Source organism: Cebus imitator, unplaced genomic scaffold (genome assembly GCF_001604975.1).
Source record: "Cebus imitator isolate Cc_AM_T3 unplaced genomic scaffold, Cebus_imitator-1.0 Scaffold476, whole genome shotgun sequence".
Lineage (NCBI taxonomy): Eukaryota > Metazoa > Chordata > Mammalia > Primates > Cebidae > Cebus > Cebus imitator.
Window position 1 is genome coordinate 464,645 of NW_016107791.1, and position 19,608 is coordinate 484,252.

Consider the following 19,608-nt stretch of genomic DNA (forward strand, 5'->3'; position numbering starts at 1 on the left):
TTTTTTTTTGTGCTGGGCCATGCAAATTATGTAGCAGTCCTGGTCCTAGAAATTTTTGTTTTAAGCTGGTCTCTAGATGATTCTGATGCATACGCAAATTTGAAAGCACTGAGGTAAGTCATTTTCTCCCCTAAAGCCCCTGTTCAAATGAAGATTTTAGCTGGGAAAGCTAACATTAGCAGTGGCATCGCCCACACCTGGGACACTGGTTCATCATCAGTTCAGTGGGCTGGTTAGCTGGCAAAGAAAACGTATATCGGCAGAAACCCCAAGCAGGGATCAGGTGTGCGTATGTGTATGGTATAAGGCCATTCTCATGGCCTGTGGTTCTCCCCTCTATAGGCTAGTCGCCTGAACCAGAGTGTGGAGAGAAAAGAATTTCCCTTATTTTGTTCCACCATTTTAGCAAAACAGAGGGAAAGCCACCGGGCCATTACTCTATATAAGTCAACTCTTGGCTCTGCAGGCTTGCCCATCCCTGGACCCCCTGTGATCCTCTGCAGAAGGTGTCTGTGACTCTGGCATGTTCTCTGATCCTGTGTCCTGAAAGAATGCTGGTCCCCTCTGCCTCTACTGGAGTCTCTTGGTAGGAGGATCTTGTAATTTGGATTTGTTGTTCTTAAGGAATAATGGCAGGTAACCCAAAGCTTAAATTTAGGGGCTCGAGGAAAAAGATAAAAGAGAACTCCAGTGTCCTTGCAGAAAGACCCTTGAACGACATTTCACAGCATCGATGTGTCCCTTGCCAAGTGGCCCATAAATTGAATTGCATTTTAAGTTCCTTAGAATAGACTCCATTTGAAAAGCTCCTGTTAAGTGAATATTAATGTTTGCAAGTGACAAATTACTCTCTAATCCCCTTGTTCTATAAATCAAGTGAGGTACTCTTGGATTGACGTTTGCACTGAATGAATACAAATTTTCATAAGTAAATGTCTTTGGAGTTAAATAATGAACTAGGAGAAGACGGCTGAAATAAAGCCTGTGGTCTGTGTGCAACAACCAAAGGCCTGGGGCCTAAGAAGTTTTTTTTTTTTTTTTTGTCTGGACAACAGTTGAGTCTGTATTTTGCAGAGAGCAGAGGTATACTTGATAGGCCAGGATACTCAAAGTATGGGCGATTAGGGGTGGAAGCTTTCCCAGGCTGCTCCCAGCAACCACTGGTAGAGCCTGCCGGGATGCAGCTGCCTGCTCACTCTCTTTTGCACCTCTGGTTTCGCTCTCTCCAAACCATTTTGTATGCCATTGCCAGACTCATCTCCCCAAAGCAGTGCTTTGAGATGCACTCCTCTGCTCACATTTGCTTGAAATGTGAGGCCCCTCTGGGACACTGGGCCAGCCTCACCAGCCCAATCCTTAAGACTGGGAAATGGATTCTCCTCTTCAGCCAGATGGGCCTCACCTCAGTCCCTGTTCACCTAATCCCATCTGGTTCAGAAGGCCCTTCTTTCATTCTACAGAGTGAAATCTCTAAGTCTCTTTAAAACTTCTTTGGAATAGTTAGCTGTCTGTGATCACCCCAAAGCAACCTCCTTCTCCTCTGACCCTTAGTGCTCTTCCCATCTATACTTTTCCTTGGGAACCCAGCTATGACACCCTTGAACTTTTACTTAGCTTTGCATCTCTGAGTACTACATATTCCTCACCTGGGATCTGAGCAATTTGAGGGTAGTGTGTGTCTTGGAGCAGAAAGAAGAAAGAATTTACTGTTGAATTCACTGTTTTAGGCACTTTACATACTTATCTAATTCTTACAATTCAGAAATGGAAATTGTTATTCCCATTTAGCTGATGAGAAAAGTGATATTCAAAGAGGTTGTTACTTATCCAGGGTCATAGCCTAATAGGAGGCTGATCTAGGAACAGAACCTGTGTTTAACTCCAAAGCCTATGAATAGCTGAGTGTGGCTTCTGGATTCCACTGTCGAAGCTTGCTAGCTTTGCAATCTTTATACCTTTGGACAAATGGCTTAACCTCTCTATACTTCATCTGTAAAATGAGATTAAGAATAGTGTCTCCCTCACAGGTAATTGTGAAGATCAGAGAATGCTGAGTGCAATGCCTTTCATGCAGTAACTGCAATATATATTAGCTGCTAAAATCTTTGTTCCTACTACTACCATTATATCCACAGCTACTACTGCTGCTGTTACTAGTGCCGCAAATACTGTTTTCACGACAAGCACACTGTCATCACAGCCCCCGTCAGGGTGTCCTCTGTGCAGTGGTGCTCATCCAGTGCCTACGGCCGGGCTAGGGCAGACTTTCAGATGGTCGGCAGTGTGTGTTTCCAGAAAAGTCCACCTGATGCCTTTGCGCCATCCCTGGCAAATGCCTACCTGTGCCAGTCATACCTGTTTTCACTCCACATTCATGCAAGCTGTCCCGCCCCGCTGTCTTTCCAGTTTGCTCTGAAAACGAGTCTGAAGCCGAAGCTGACCAGCAGATGGACAACTTGTACCTGAAAGCTTTGGAGGGTTTCATTGCTGTGGTGACCCAAGATGGTGACATGATCTTTCTGTCAGAAAACATCAGCAAGTTCATGGGACTCACACAGGTGACACCCTCCTCTGTCTCTTTCAAAAGGAGAAATGTTTCCATTTGGGGGTAGAAATGAGTGGAAGGTGCTAGCCACAATCCCACTTGACCTCTCCCTGCAAAGGCCCACTGCCACCCTCGCTGACCTCAGGCCACACTCCCATCCCCAAGCACTGGGTTTGGCTTTGCTAATGGCCATCCTGGTGGATACCTCTCTACTGACTAATTAATAGACCAAGTCTCTGTCATCATCAGTAGGTCCCTATTAAATCATCTTTCTGTCTGTGGACCTAACACTGGACTGAGATTATAAGAAAGCCCGATTCAGTCTCCTCCCTGCCTCCAGATTTGGAAGGTGGCTCAGCCTTCTTTTGGAGTCTTTTACTTCACTATTAGGAATAATGCAGCCTAACCTTGTTTTTGAAACAGGTGGAGCTAACAGGACATAGCATCTTTGACTTCACTCATCCCTGCGACCATGAGGAGATTCGTGAGAACCTGAGTCTCAAAAACGGTATCCCTGATTGTGTGTTTACTTCCTTCTTGTCCCCACTGGGTGGGAATCTGCCTCCCCTTTGTCTATAAGGGAGACAGCTCATGGCCCTTGTGATGCAGGAAAAATGGATGTCCTTAAAAATTTTAGCTAGGCTGGCCCTCTGTTTAAGCGTGTAGCCTGTGAGATGAGATTGGGGCATTGAGAGGACCCAGTACTCAGAAATATCTCCTGCTGGTCCCGCATGATGCTGGTGTACCACTACTAGGGGACTCATTTGGGTTAGGATACTGTCTCTAGGAGGTTTCATTACCCAAGAGTCAAGCGACTCTGCCAAATGATACCACCCAAACCAATGAGGAAATAGTCTGTGCCAAAGTGCTCATAGGAATGCCTGCAGTCATCTATTGCTGTGTTAACAAACTATCTGAAACACAGGGCTTTGATGATTATCTCCAGGGTCCTGTGGGTTTAGTGGGTGGCTCTTGTGCTCCATGTGATGTCAGCTGGGCTACGGTCACCTGGGGGTCAGACTAGGCTGGGGTGATCAGGATGGCTCACATGCATGTCTGGGACTTTATGGCAGGTGGCTGGAATGGGCTTAGTTGGGATGCTGGGACAACTGGACTGTTTTCTCACTCCATGGAGTCTTAGAGACTCTCTCCATATGGTGTCTTAGGGTAGCCAGGCCTCTAATGTGGCAGCTCCAGGCTCCAAGAAGCACTAAAGTGGAAGCTGCCAGGCCTTCCCAAGGCTTTGTGCCCAAATTGGCAGAGCATCACTTCTGCCCCATCTTGTTGGTTAGAGTACGTTACAGGCCAGCCCTGGTCCAGTATGGGAGGAAACCACACAAGGCCGTGTCGAAAGGCATGGCTTGTTGGAGCCACTTTCGGAGATGAGCTAGTGCAGGAAATGGTGCCCTGCGGAGACATAGGTCAGGTAGGTTTTGACAGAGAAGAGATTTAAAAAGATCTAGTGTACAGGACCTTACTCATGGGGATACCCAGCAGGTGCCAGTGGATGAGAGGACCCAGACAGGCAGCAAGCACGTTGCAATGACAGTGGAGCTTCCTCTCCTATAACTGGCCATTCAACAAAAGCATGAATGGGAACATTGTTAAGAGGACTGAAGCTTTGGGCAGCAGAGTGGGGCTCAATGACTGTCAAGGTCCCTTCCAAACCTGAGGTTCTGTCACTGGTCTGGGCAGATTCTGTGCATGCCTATACGTCTTCTTTAACATCCTTACCTGTCACTGCCATGGGACTTGTTCTTGTCCAACCTAACAAAGGCAGTGAGACTAAGCCTATGAGGTTTGGCTCTTGTTACCACACACTGCAAAAGCAATCACTTCATTGGCTCACCTCACCCTATTACACACTGAGTCTGCAATCCACATTTGGGCCTGCAAAGCACAGAATTACAACCACCTCCTTTCCTACCACTGCCACAGCCCCTCACCCATCTCCTTTGCACTCTCATCTGCAGGCCTTAGGCCACCTGGCTCTGAGGGTATACTGGCTGAGAGCACCCCATGGGCTGCTCAGTGTCTGGTCTGGTTCTATGGGGAAAGGGCTACCAGACTTTCTCAATCTCTCTAAAAAAGAGATTCATGTTCTGAATGGGTAGGTGCTTGAAGCCTGAAAAAAACAAAGACTGATTTCTTCTCTACTCCAGAAACCCTTTGGCCTTTGAGTTCTTAGTCTCACTTCAACCACTGACCAGAGTCTGAGTTCGAGTCTGTGACCAGAAGCAAGTATCCTACTCCTCTGTTCCTCAGAGTCTCTTTTCAAATTGATGGTATTGGACTAGGCAAAGGCAAAGATCTTTCAGCTCTCAAGTGCCATGATTCACAGCCAAGTGACCTCTAATTATCTGAGTAGAACTTTAGATCTCTTGGTCTGCATGTTAAGGACTTGGGATCAGTCAAACTCAATGAATCAGCAAATCTTCACTGAAGGTGCCAGCCTGCGGGTAGACTCATGATCTAGACATAAGGGTTAGTGTGAGTTCCTAGAGGACAAGAAAGCCGTAAGGCAAATTGTGGAAGGTTTTAAAGGCCAGTTGGAAGGTCTTGAATTTTATTCCATAGACAATAGGGAGCTATTGAAGGTTTTTGAGCAGGGGTGGAGTGATCTTCATGGAGCAGTGTTTAGAAAGAATGATCAAATGTCAGCATGGGGAGAATCCAGAGATTAGCAAGTTAAGAGGCCTCAATAAAACCCAAACAACAGCCACAAATGAATCCCTCCAGCTCTCTCATACCCAACACTTGGTTTGGTACTGGTTGTAGGGCCAGATCCCAAGATACAGGTATATCTCATTGTATGCTAACCCCACCTCTGAAAATTAAAATGGTAAGAATCATAATCAAGTATGGGAGAAATAGCTTTATAATCATGATGAAGGAATGTTCTCTTAAAAAAAAAGAAAATTCATTTTTCAGTCTGTTACTGAGTGGGCTCCCCGAAGGATGTGAAAGTTTTGTCCAAGGGTGCCACAGTTCCTCTGACACATAACTCTGCAGGAATATGTCAGTCAAATCAAGGTCCTCTGGAAGTTTAGTCACACTCCTAGATGAAGGAGTGTGACTATTTTAAACAAGGCTCTATGATGCTGGGCAGGGGACAGGATTATACCTTCGAAAGTAGGTACCAGAGATGGTGGTGTAGTATTTAGACAAAGACAGTGGGACTCAGTTGGCATTCTTTTCATTACTTTGTTTTACAAAAAGTGGAAAATGTTCTGAGGAAGGAAGCTATATTGCTGCTCTTGGTGATTTATTTAATTCTTGCTGAGAGAGGATATGATCCAGGCTGAGTTAATTGTTAAAATGGACTTGCTCACCAAATCCACTGTAAGGAGATTCATACCAGAGGTCTCTCTAGAGCCTTGATATAGATGTCACTTCAAAGAGAAAGCTAATGGCACGGTATCCTGAACACTCTACTGCAGTTTGTGAAGGTGGTACAGGAGGGGTTAAATTCCTCCTGAGAGACAGGTTATAAAGGAAAGAACGGAAGTGTCTGAGAGACATTTCTAACCTGTGAGGCTTATACCCTTGGAGTAACCGTGGCCTCACCCAGACTGTCCCTAGGAGATTTCTGCGAGAGGACTTGGGCCTGCCCTAGGAAAGGGCTGCTGGGCTAGTGGCTGATGGGCATTCGTTGTACCGCTGCCCTGAAGGGACCAGTGACCATGTTCCAGATGCAATGCGAAATCAAATGATGGAACAGTTCCTGCCTTGTGGGGAGTTGATGCTCCCAAGTGGAAGAGACAAGCTGGAGAGCAGGAACCATTAGTTCCCAGGCCATGATGGAGCTCCATGTTCATGCAGACTACAGGTGCTAGGAGAGCAGATAGTTGGAAAATACAAACAATAGGCTGGTGAGAAAAACTGCCCTGGGCCCCTCTCATGAATATTCATATAAAACTAACTTCATTTGGTTCTTCCCATCCTTCCACATCCAGGATCTGGTTTTGGGAAAAAAAGCAAAGACATGTCCACAGAGCGGGACTTCTTCATGAGGATGAAGTGCACAGTCACCAACAGAGGCCGAACTGTCAACCTCAAGTCAGCCACCTGGAAGGTAGGGCAACATCAGGCTGGGGTTGGAGTCCCAGGTGTAGGGCGATGAGGGTGCAGGGGATACCTACAGCCCTGCCCCCACCTCCAGCACTCTCGGCCCCACGTCTGACCCTTCCATGCCTGTCTCAGGTCTTGCACTGCACGGGCCAGGTGAAAGTCTACAACAACTGCCCTCCTCACAGCAGTCTGTGTGGCTACAAAGAGCCCCTGCTGTCCTGCCTCATCATCATGTGTGAGCCAATCCAGCATCCATCCCACATGGACATCCCCCTGGACAGCAAGACCTTCCTGAGCCGCCACAGCATGGACATGAAGTTCACCTACTGTGATGACAGGTAGGGGACCATGAGTGTGTATGCTGTGGGCAGAGATGGGTCTGACCTGTGCGTGTGTGGGGCTGTGCCTGTATTAAAGGTGTGAAACTGGACATAGATGTGATATTGCCGGGCACATGTTTGTGGACCTATGTTACTGTATGATTGCATCAGTGTCCTCCGAGGTTCCCGGTACTATATTCAGTGGTCTCCAGTTGACAGAGCCTCAGGGTCCATCTGCAGGGCTTTCCTCATGTACAACTCTTCTCATCGTTGTGGTGTGAACATATTTCTCCATACATGTATCACGCTCCTGAGGAAATTCTCAAGGTAGTCTTCTGCCTCAGGAGAAAGAGAAGAGTCTAGAGACTTCCATCTGTACTCCTGCTTCAGAGGCCAGCTGGAAGCATCAGCTTCTGCCCTGGAGACTGACCCTCTTCCATTACTGACTGAGCTTTTCCCTCTGCCTTGTTCCTTCCTGCATGCAAGTCCATTCCAGCCATTGTCCAACCATTTTGAAGGCTAAGATGATGGCAGCTAAGGCAGACGCTAATAACCCCCAGTGCCAGACCCAGCTGAAAATTCTCTTAGGAGACATAGTAGTGATTAAGAGCATGGGCTTCAGGACTAGATGGCCTAGGTTCAAATCTAGTAATAAATGTTCAGTGTTAACTCTTACTATCACCTTTATTAGAGTTGTTGAAAGAGTGCCTAAGACTGCTTATGCAAGTCATGCCATCTCTGGTTCTTAGCTCATTTAGAGGATTCAAGCAGGTGGGGAAGAGGCTGGGGTTGTCATAGGAGGGAGTATTTAGACATCCCACAGCTTCCAGCTCCCCCACCAGCCCTGCCTGTGGGACTGTGGAGCCTGATGATAGGGGGTAGGAGGAGGAAGATGGAGAGAACAGATGCCCTGAGCAATGGCTGGTCCCAGGGAGGGAAGGAAATGCAGAAGGCTGGGCCCAGGGTAGGCCTGGCTTGAGTAAGCGCCACTGCGGCTTGCTGAGCAGCACACCCCGGATGTGCCCTTCCTGGCAGAGATCTCCCTGCCTGACCTCAGCTTTCTGCAGCATCTAGAGCCGCCATTTGTCCCAGGGTGACAGTTGCTGTGGCAGCTCTTTGCTACCCCAAACTCTTTGCCACTCTTCTCTCATCTTCTAGAGTTTCTCCTCAGGAAACCCTGAGATCTCAGTTTCCCCTTCTCCAAAACAGAGATAACATTTTCTCAACCTGTTTCATGGGGTCCTTGTAAAATGAGATAATGGCTGCGCAAGCACTTTGAAAAGTCCAGCCACAACATGTGTGAGGCTTCATTATTGCTTATATCTTACTTCCTGTCCTTGGCCTCCTCCAAAGCTAAATCTTTCACTAAACTCAAGGAGTCGAAATCACTTCTGAAGGCAGTTAGTGGCTGGGGGGCAGGAAGAAGAATCCCCCAGATCAGCAAGAATCTGCCTTGTCTTCTTCAGCCAGCAGGAAACCACGGAACCCCAGGAAAAAAGCTCCTGCTCAGCCTCCCCTAGACCTACCCACCTTTCTCTCATCAGCTGGACATCCCAAAGGCATCTGGTTTCTTCATGGGAGGGACCCTCCCCTCTCTGGAATGGGGTTTCTTTCCTCTGATTCTAGACTGGCCTGGTGTTGGTTGGTGGCCCCTTCTTAGAGTTGCCCAACACTTGTGGCACAATTTCAGAACTTTTGTAAAAATATCCTTGAGTCTCTCCTGTCCTTCAGTTCTGACCACAGCAGGGTCAGGATTCAAAGCTTTCGGAGGTAGCAGGTGGTTATATAAGTAGAAAGAAATGCTCTAACCTCACAGGGAGAAAATGTCATGTATGAAATCCTTGTGTCCTGGAACGTCGACACAGTTGCCATTTATTACATTTGTTAGTGGTGGTGGTGATGGTGATAAGGATGATGGTTCAAGAGGAAAGTTTCCCTGTTAAAGGCAGGCACTGCAGGAATCCATGTTATGGGTAAGGTTGTTTATCAGATGCATTCTTTGTATTCAAGTGAACATTCTGGGCAGAAGACACAGCTTCATGCACCCCTCTCAGTAGTCTTGTGAGATAACATGGACAATCCCAATGCATAGCCCCATGTCACTAGCTTAAGCTGATCTAGCCATATAGCCCCTGGTGAGTGAAGCACATCTGTAAGATGCCTCTGTAAGCACTGGGGAAATCCTACCCTATTGTCCTAGAAAATAACTTGGCATCCCTAGATAATAGAAAAGAGATTTTTTTAAGCTTAAGATTTTGATCCTTGTTACAGTGAGAAAAAGTCCTCTGGAAAGGGTAATTCAGCATTATCCTTTATTCATTATCTTGGTTTAAATGAGTTTCAGGTAATTTTCTGAAGGTACTAACCTTTGGACAAAAGAAGAGGGGGACAACTCAAGGAACTGGATGTCTAAATGTGGCTGGAGAGGAAATGTACATAGAAAGGGGAAAGACGCTGTGCTGACTTCTTAGTTTGGCTCAGGGCTGGTAGGCAGAGTAGCTTCTGGCTTAAAGGAAGTATCAAGCCTCGTGATTCAAGGCTTTGTGACTCATAATGTGGAGGGTAACATTGCTTATAAGTTTTGCAGGACACACTGCATTTTCAGCAAAATCTTGCGTTTCAAGAAACCCAGTTACATGGCCCCAAGCGTGAATTCAGTGGCACTGGAGAGCTGAATGCAGAAGCATTTAAAGACATAGAATGCTGTGCCACACAGAAGTTGTGTTTAACCGATTAGCAGATTAGTTAACAAGGGCACAGACATGGCTTAGACAGTTGATGAAGTGACTATTTTAAGTCTTTAATCCCTAAGTGTTATACTTCAATTGCTTTGATGAGGCCTGGGATTTTTTTGGTTTTGGTAGCTTGTTTTGTGTTCACTCTTTGTGATGGGATGGGGAGAAGCATATGCACATGCACACAAACCTCTCCACCTCAATTACCCTTCAGAGACAAATGCTTCAAAAACCAATGCCTGTCTGCGATACCTAATGGGGTGAGGGGTTTTCCGTTTTAATCAGGAAATTCACTAGGTTTAATGACATCTGAGACACGCGAGGGGCTGTGATTCTGACAAAGAGGATTGTTTTTCTATCAGAAAAGTTAGAATCTGAAGAAAATGTATGGCAGTTAGAATCCACAAAATCACTTTTGAAGCAGCTTGGTACTTTTCTTAGATATGCTGGGACCACAGACACAATCAAACAAAAAAAGAAAAATGGTCATGGAGAAAAAGATAAAGGAGAACAGAGAGGAAAGAAGGTAGAGAAATAAAACAGAAGAGAGAAAAGACAACTCTAATTTTACATTGAACTCTCAGGTCAAATCAGCCGAATCTGAAACAACCTATTCTGAAACATCTGAAATTGAATAAAGGAATACAGATGGCTCAAAATGCATTTTTCCTCCTGTTAATGAGGGATCATAGTACCATATTAAGTCCTGCATTATTTTAAAAGTAGTAAATACTTTTAAAAGTAAATTTCGTAACAATTCATATGTCAGTAACATTTATGTACCTATGGTCAAATGTTCTAGACAAGGGGAACAAGTTGAGTAGCAGGGTGAAAGAAAAACATCCTGATTATTAATGGAAGTAATGATTTCTTCCTTTATGACTCAAACATAGGCATTATACTGTTTCCTGAATTAATGAACTATTATTTATTGAGCATCTATGTAACTGTGTGCCAGAGACCATTACATCAAAGTAAAAGAGATGATTCCTGATCTCTAGGAGTTGAGAGTTTGAGACATAATCCATATAATGAAATCACAATGAATGGTACAAAATACAACATTCCATTTACCCAAAAGGAAGACAAAAGTTGTTCCCAAGTAGTTTAACTTTAAAATTGGGTGGTTTCTTAAATTCACGTGGAGGTGCCATCTAGTGGCAAAAGAGGTAACTGTGAAGGAAGCCAAGCCATCAAGGAGATAGAGGAAAAGCCTTTCTAATTATTATAATCCTACTGTGATTTTGTCAGCTGTAGGAGTCTTCCTGTATCTTAGAAATAAATTATAAAAGCAAATTATGTGGATAGGAGCAGTATCACCAGGGGGAAAAGGTTTCAAAATTACAGTAAAATTTCACATCAACAAATAGCATCATGTAATTTTTACATGTAAAGAATTTTAGGGCAACCCTGTTTTGTCATTGGATTCAGGCAACATAGGACATACTAATATCAGCAGTTACAGTTTAATAAATCAAGAGCCTTACATTCCAAATTCTGTGGATAAATTTATGGTGAAGTGTTTTTGTACAAAGAAGTTTAAAATAAGTAAAAATGGTAAAAGTGAGGGAAAGGTTGAGGATCCTAAAGATGTCAGTAAAGAGAATGATAACGAGCCATAAGTTGTAAAACACACACAGACACACACACACACACACACACACACACACACACAACCTTCCTATGTATACACTTACCCCCACAGGTAACTGTAACACTCCACAGACAGGAGAGAAATGTATTTCCCATTAATTACAAAGCTGGTTATATAGATTTCATATAATGATGTAGTATTTGCGGAAAACAAGGCTTAAGTACTGTGGTTTAAAACAAAATCTAGATGAAAATACATTCAAACCAACAGAAGGCACAGAAGTAAATCTGAGTTAGTGAACGGTGTAGATTTTAGTAAGTAAATGCAGTGTCAAAGCTTATAAGCACATATAGAAACTAAAATGAGATAAATCACGGGGTGCTGAGGAGAGGCCACTGGCAGAGAGTGGAAGGAGAGCAAGCCGACTTGAACTATTTATTAGAAAATACATTCTTTGGAAAACAAATAGGTGGTTACGAAGTGCTTAAAACTTTTATCCTCTTAAACAGTTTAAATACTCCCTCACCATCTTGCTTGCATGATTAATTTACCTAGCAAATCCTTTACTCATGTAGGGAATAGGTAAAAACTGCAGCCAGATCTTGCATGACTGCAGACAGTGGCATCTGAAGTCAAGGACCATGGCGCTGCGCCGCACGTGGGCGGGCTCTGGCAATTACATGCTGGGAAGAAGAGCCAGCCTTCTTAGGCCTGTGGCTGGATTCCTCTCTGCCGCTTGAGGTGGCAGCACTCACACTGTAGCCAAGAGAATAATTTTTTTTTGCGAGCACTCTGCTATAGGTGGTGTATTTTGAATAGAGCTTATAAACAGTTTTGAGAGTAAAGAACAATGAATCATTCATTTGACATTTTGAAGGCACATCTCACTCTGAAGTCCAGAGTTCAGAAAGCTGACCCGCATATTTACCAGGGGTGACACCAACTTCAGAATTTAACAACTCGTTTAAAGCTGTATTTTCTGTTTCCTTTCGTCCTTCCTCTGCCTCCTTGTGGCTGCCTATCTGTCTGCATCTCTCTCCTCACTGCACCCTTGGTCCACTGCTTTTTCCACTTCATTATTAAAAAGTATCCTCTGTTCTTATGTTTGAAATCTGGCGAATTAAGTCCTGGTATATTTCTCTCTTATCTTAGAACAGCCCTACTGGGTTGACTTTTACATTTATGGGTGACCTCAAACTGATTTTCTTTTTCCCATTGAGTCGGGGGTCCTTAATTAGAAAGAAAGAAAAACTAGTTTCCTGGCCCCTGATGGAGAGAGAAGATGAACCCGTGTTATCACAGCCCCGCTCAAAAGGCTTGTCTGGAGTCTGGGGGAAATGAGCAGGGAAGGGCCTTGTGTGCTGTAGGAGCGACCGTATAAACAAGCTCGGTTCATTAACCTCCCCACTGGTGTCTACGTGCCTGCACATGGGGGCGAATGACCATGAGCTTTAAGTTGGGGTTTCCTGGCTTTGTGAAGTTTGACAACTCAAATGTTCTTCAATTGTGTTTGGGATGTGGTGTATTTCCCAGTTTTTATAGTAGTCTGTTTAAAGGAATGAAGAAGGAGACATTAAATATTTATTTTAGTTGACAAGATAAATGAAAGCTGCTACTGGGAAGATATCTGGCAGTTCTGAAATCTAGGTTTGTTTGTCCACTTCCAAAACATGCCCATTGTGTCCCTTTGAATGGATGATACATTAATTAAACATTTTATTATGAGGCTGATTATAATAAACATCTACTTTGAACATTTTAAAGATTCTAATCTCAAAAGGAAATTTAATTCCTTCAGAGAGTAGAATGGCATCTTTCCTAGAATGCCAGCAGACTCATTTTGGAGGGTCTCTAGAAAATTCTAGACCTGCCCAGAACAGAAGCAGTTTATCTGGCAAGTCAGTGAGCCTGCAGATGGCCAGCCCATTGTCAGCAGGGCTTACTCGTGCAGTTCTAGCTCCCAGGCTAAGCTTGCAAATCATCTGACCCAGTAGCAGAGCTAGCTGATTGCAGGACCAGCACTGTTCTGTTTCCTTGTTCCCCCCAGTCTCCACCTTCTCCAAGGTGCACTTGGGCGCCAGTCCCACTGAGTCAGGCTGCCAGATAATGTGCCCATTGCTCTTGAGTTCAGAGACCTCCCTGCTCAGGGCCAAGTGAGGGGACAGATCCTCCTGCTCTGAGACCAGCTGGCTGGCACAAGTGAGCTGCTGGGATCTCACTGGGGAAATCTCCACTGGGCTGAATCAGCTGAGACCTAAGCCTCTCAGCCCTGTTGAGCTGCTCCTTGTTTGACAAAGGCTTTAACCCCCAAAGTCTCACCCAGGCAGAGAACTTGCCTCTTCTCTGCCCACTTCAAAGCCAGATGCCTTACAGAATAAAGGAAGGATGGATAGAATATTACAAGTTGTGTGTGTATATGTGTGTGTGCATATGTATGAGTGAGCACACTGGTGTGCATTGAGACAGTCATATTCTTCTAGGAAGAAAAGTAGATAGACAGGTGTCTGTACCTTAGGTTCAAAGAGAAAATCAATCTACTGGTCAGCTGTTCATGTTTTTACTAAGCACCATTATAGAGGAAGCAAAAAGATAAAGTGGTCCCTGAGTTCAGGGGTGGACAGCCTAGGATGTGAGGGGACAAATGCATAATTCTCTGTAATATTGTGCATACTCCTTTGGACCTCCTGAAAGACATTGTGCTGGAGGAACTGTAGAAAGCTGTGTGGAGAAGGAGAGGCTTCGAGATGATCCTGGAGGTGTCAGGGCTTGGAGAAGAGAAGGCATAAAGCTTCTGCAGCAAGAATGAGTTTTCCAGGCATGGGGAAATGAGGGGAGAGGTGTCTTCCATGACAGAGGGTGCATAACATTTTACAGATGAGTTGAAAATCAAATTGCTCAAAAAGTGGAGAGTAGGTTCTGGGGGGACTTGGAAGTTAGGCAGCATTTACTCTTAGTATGGTTGGCAAAAGGGAAAGCTGTAGATGCTTGAATAGGGGTGTGGCAGGATGCAAGTAGTATTTTAGGGCAATTTGGTCTGACAGACATATGCAAGTTGACCTGTTGGGGGATGGGTTTAGAGCAGAGACAGGAAATAAGGAGCCACTGCTTCTGCTTTCCTCTCAGTGTTAGTGATCCCCTACAAGTGCAAATGACAGGACTGTATCCAAGAGTCATGCCTTCTGAAGTAGAGTTGTAATAATGAGACTGTGGCATCACTTCTAATGGGATAGGCCAAGTAAACAAGACAGTGAGGCCATTATTAAAAGTTTGTGAGAGAACCAAGATTTTGAGAGATAATATGGAGGTATTATATAGCCTAATAGGACGTGATATTGGGTAAAGCAGCCAACCTGGTGTTTCTTGGACAGGGGTTTATTTTCGTGATTCCAACACAGAGCAAAGGGTCCTAAGAGTGTTAAGTGATTCTTCATGGTTCTCCATATTTGCCCTTTATCTACCCACTTCCCATCAAAACCAGAGACCTTACAGAATGAAGAAAAGGACACTGAAATGACAGCCAAGTGCTTTCCTTTCCTTGAAATGTGAGGGACAAGTAGAAAAAGCCATGGAAGGCAAACCTGGTATCCGAGGGTACCTGAGGTCATAGGCAAGGCCTGCAGAGAAGCACCCAGAGGAGTGATGGTTTAAGCACAGGCGGGTTCTGCCTGCCTGGACTCCTTCTCACATGCTGGTTGACACAGAGACAAAGGTGGCTCTATCTGGGGCCACATAATTTTCATGTTTCATTTATACTGCTTTCTACTAGGATGAGCTTGGCGTAGCAACTGGAGACCCCAGTTTTCATTCTTGCTCTGTCTCTGGACACCTGTGTAGGCATCAGGCAGATCATCTGCCCGTCCTGGATCTCTACTCCCTCATCTACAAAAACTTGGGGGTGAGCCCCTTCCAGTGGTTCTTGGAGAACAGGCATATGTGTGTACCAGGGGTAGTGGGGAGAGGGAGTCCTCAGAATTGGCGTTTCTCTCTCCTCCCAAATATGGCTTCAGGAAGGGCAGGAACAACAGGGGTTTGGATAAACCCGCGATTACAGATTGAGCACAGTGTTGTTTTGCTTGGATACATGGTGTGATGAGAAAGTCTGGATTGTGTTCATCTGTATGTGTGTGTGTGTGTAATTTGCCTTCTGGGGTTAGCTCCTTGAGCCCCTGTCCATATGCTGTGCTAAGTTAATATGGTTAATAATTATGGTTTATAATTATTAATAAGTTAGTAATCTTTCTTCTTTACATGCTACCTTTTTAAAAACTCAGAATCACAGAACTGATTGGTTACCACCCTGAGGAACTGCTTGGCCGCTCAGCCTATGAATTCTACCACGCACTAGACTCCGAGAACATGACCAAGAGTCACCAGAACTGTGAGTTCCAGGAGTGCCCCTTGTGGCTTCCTTGTGTCTGTGGTATCTGGCCTTGAGTGGGGTGTGATGGGTGAGATAGAAGACCAGGTCACTTCCTGCACAGAGCTGCTGTCTTGTGTGGCAGACAAGACTTATGCCCTCAACATGGTTAGAAAACCAAGGCTGCCACCAGCCTATAGACTCCTTCGTGCAAATTAGAAAAGGATGCCTCCTCCAGGGAGACACAGCCGTACCAAGGTACACAGCTAGCTGAGAGAGTGGAGGGTGGGCTAAATCTCCGTTCCCCCACACCACCTCCACCGAGTGCCTGTGTGCAGTCAGTGGTTTGCACTCCCTGTGGAACAGCACTGCAGACAGTAACATGATTCAACACATCACCAACTTGGATGCATGCTACAGATTCAAGTACATATGTTCACAGAAGAGGAGGGCAGGGGGAGCTGAGGAAAGGAAGGGAGTTGGATCTTGAAGGATTGGGGAGGCTCAGGCTGAACAGAGGGGAAAGTATTAAGGGTCCAACTTAATACATGTGTTGAGGTAGGCCACCTCAGAGAGCTTGCTTGCTGGATCGAGGAAGCTTTAGAAAAGGCTGCCCAGGGAACCCAGGGATGGCATACGGAAACTCTGCTTTGCAGTTTGAAGGAAGCCTGAGTTATGCAAGGATTCTAGAAGAGGGCTGCCCTATAAAACATTTCTGCAGTGGAAATGTTCTTGCAATATGGTTAGAGAAACCGAGGAACTGAATTTTATGCAATTTAGTCTTACTTTAAATGTAAATATTCACACTTGGCTTGTGGCTACCACATTGGACAGAGCAGTTCTAGGATGTTTACTTGGCCATGTTCCCAATTCAGACTTCTTATTGGCAGGTGATCCAGGACCATTCCCTTGAATCCATAAAACTCATTAACGTGCAAGGACTCTGGGCCTATAACCCTGTACTTGGCCCACTGGGAGCAATATAAATTGGTAGAATTGATTCCTGCCCTTAAAGAGGACTGTGGGCTCCTTGGGAACAAGTGGCTCATATCTTTAACCTCAGTATCTACCATATCTACCATAGCATCTGGTACAGAACAGGCACTAAATGGATAATAAACTCATGGGCAAAACTATATTTGGAAGAGAATGCTTCAAAACAAGTGCCCGCAGTGGTGCAGACAGTGGTACCTCGACAATTATGGGAGAATTAAAAATGGGTAAAGTAAGTCTAAGAAAATTCCCAGTGGACCTGCTGGCAATGGAGAAAATGGAAGTGCAGCCGTTTCTCCATGGTTCCTAAATCCATCCATCTACCCTAAAGCTAGGACAGCCAAGTTCAGAGCAGCCAACAGAGCCACAACCCCATGGGCTGTCTGTGAAGGTGGTTAACACACTCTTGAGTGAGATCTTTTCTTTCTAATTGGTTCCTCTGTTTCTTCCTCATGGCTTTGGGTTTGATTTGACAGTACAACAGGGCCCATTATATCTTAGAAACGTTTCTCACTGTGCTCTCTGGCAAACAAAAAACAAACACAAAACAACCTAGATTCAGCCCTATTCAGAGACCCAGAGATGGGGCAGGGTTAGAGGTACTCTTGTATGCCTGTGAATGTGACCTCACCTTAGCCTGCCCCAGCTTTGAAATTGTAACATCTAGTTCCAGCCTTTTCTTTGGGATTCCTTCATGCTTCCTGGTCCCTGAAGGGTTCCTGTTTTCAAAGGCAGGTGACAATCACCCAGGCACTGGGACTCTGGGGCCCAGGCTCTGGCCCAGCAGACCCACTTATTCCCCAGGGCCTGGCTTTCTGGACCTTGCTAACTTTACATGTAAAACTGGGGAAAAGTCTAGCCTTCCTTCCAAGCTAAGGGTGAAGCCAAGGCAAGGGACGAATGTAAGAAGTTTCTGGGAATTCTTGGAGGACAGTATTGCCTTTTATCTTCTATGATGGGAAAGTAGAAGAAGCTACTGTCAAAGGAAAGAAAAATTGTGACTTCTCACTAGGCATATAAAAAGGATTTTCCCTCTTCTTAGAACATCTTCAATCCATAAAAAGGGCTGGGATAAAAATGGTTCATGTTTTCTGCAGACTCTTGGGAAAATAAGGTGCTTTTTACTGAATCCATGTATTTAGGCATTAGGTACACTGAAAGATAATTCACAGCCCAAATAGAAATCACAGGCTCTATCTCCCTCTGATGGAGCCAAGTAAAGCTGCCCTGAGCTCAGAAACCTGTAGCTAGCAAAGGAGCAAGCCCACAGCTAACAAAGGGAAATCTGCATGGGTTGGAAATTGGGTTAATGACAGTTATGAGAGGAGCCTGCCACTCACCCTGACCCCTGTCTCTCATTTGTCCTTGAGTTTTTGGAAATAAACTTGCACTACAGACTCACACACATGCTGTAGAATAACCAGAGATTCAGATTTGAGATGGGTCCAGATTCACACGACGGGGTCCCAGATTTACACACGTGTATGTCTTAGCCTGTAAACGTTTACCATTGAAATGCCTGGTGAAGCTCAACCAGATTTAGATCATTGAAAGCCAAAATTTCCAAATGGATTAATAATTTATACATTGTTACTCTGGGGGTGAGGTTAGGGGTCAGTTTCTCTTTGTTATATGAGGATATTATGTGTTCTTAGGCTTTTTATGGCCTTTAATCTTATTTTCCTATCTATTAAGTAGCAGGCCCTTCACCAAGGCTGGCATTAATGAGCAGATGATTAGAAAGCTGGCGTTAATTATATTCCATTGACAGAACAGGCCCTTGCCTGCAATTGTTAGAAATGCAGTTAAAACCTTTGCTTGCTGCACTGTTTGATCAAAAAGAGTAAGAACCCAGAATGTGGTTTGCATTAAGGACCGTCTAAATAAGTTAAATACAGGCACTTGAAATTGTGCAAGAATCGTTTTCCTGCAGCTGAGGAGCCTCAGTGGCACAGATAAAGGGTGAGCAGAGAGGATAAAACTAATTTCCTTTGTTGAATCCATGATGGTTTAGGACAGTGGCAACAGAAAATTTGGTCCTCCCGGGGATTTGTGGACCAAGGTAATAGACCACTGTACTAGAAGCCACAAGACCTGCTGTGTAGCTCAGACTCTGTCACTATTGTCTTGTATGAGGTGATGCAAAACATAATCCTCTACCCTTAGTTTCCTCATGTTAAAAGAAAATATTTATCCTCTCTGTGGCACAGGATTATACAACCACTTTGGAAACAATTTAGCAGCTTCTTACATGTAACCCAGCAATTGCACCCACAAAAAAATGAAAATATGTCCATACAAAGATCTATACACAAATGTTTATAGCAACTTTATCCATAATAACCAAAAAGTGAAAACAACTCAAACATCTGTCAACAGGCAGATGGATAAACAAATTATGGTATATCCCTGCAATGGAAGACTACTTATTGATGAAAAGAAACAAACCACAAATGCCGGCAACACCAGGATGAATCTCAAAACATGCCGAGTGTAAAGATGCCAGACACAAGAATAGATACTCCTATACAACCATTTACATGGAAGTCTAGAAAAGACAATTCCAATACATAGCGGCAAAAAGCAGAAGAGTGGCTGCCTGATACTGCCTAGAGGCATAAAAAATAGGGTGGTGGGGGCAGTGATGGAAAAGTTCTATGCCGCCACTGTACCTTTGTCAAAACTCGTTGAACTGTATACTTCAAATGGGAGTGTGGTTCATTGAAGGTAAATTTGACCCCAATAACATTTATTAAGAGCAAATAGAAAAAGCTTACACTAGGAATCTTTCATTTGAACTATAATTCTGTCTACTGTTTCCACTGAAGTGGCCTTTCAGCAAATCACTCAGTAGTTTTAAGCCTCAGTTTCTTCAGCTGTAAAGTGGGAATAATAGTAGGCACCCCATGGTGTTGCTTATGAAAGGCAGTGACGATGACCTCATCCTTAGTGAGTGCCCTATATGCCAGGCACTGTTCTAAGTGCTTTGCAGA

The 19,608-nt window shown here is 44.6% G+C and overlaps 1 protein-coding gene across 1 annotated transcript in view; it reads left to right on the top strand.

Annotated features, from left to right (window-relative positions):
- EPAS1 (endothelial PAS domain protein 1) overlaps positions 1 to 19,608 on the top strand; it is a 59,252-nt gene that overhangs the window by 27,097 nt on the left and 12,547 nt on the right. Inside the window, exons 4-8 of the mRNA XM_017512714.2 lie at positions 2,407 to 2,558; positions 2,969 to 3,053; positions 6,502 to 6,620; positions 6,749 to 6,954; positions 15,537 to 15,643. Coding sequence (XP_017368203.2) covers positions 2,407 to 2,558; positions 2,969 to 3,053; positions 6,502 to 6,620; positions 6,749 to 6,954; positions 15,537 to 15,643 — 669 coding nt within the window. The remainder of the gene's footprint in view (positions 1 to 2,406; positions 2,559 to 2,968; positions 3,054 to 6,501; positions 6,621 to 6,748; positions 6,955 to 15,536; positions 15,644 to 19,608) is intronic.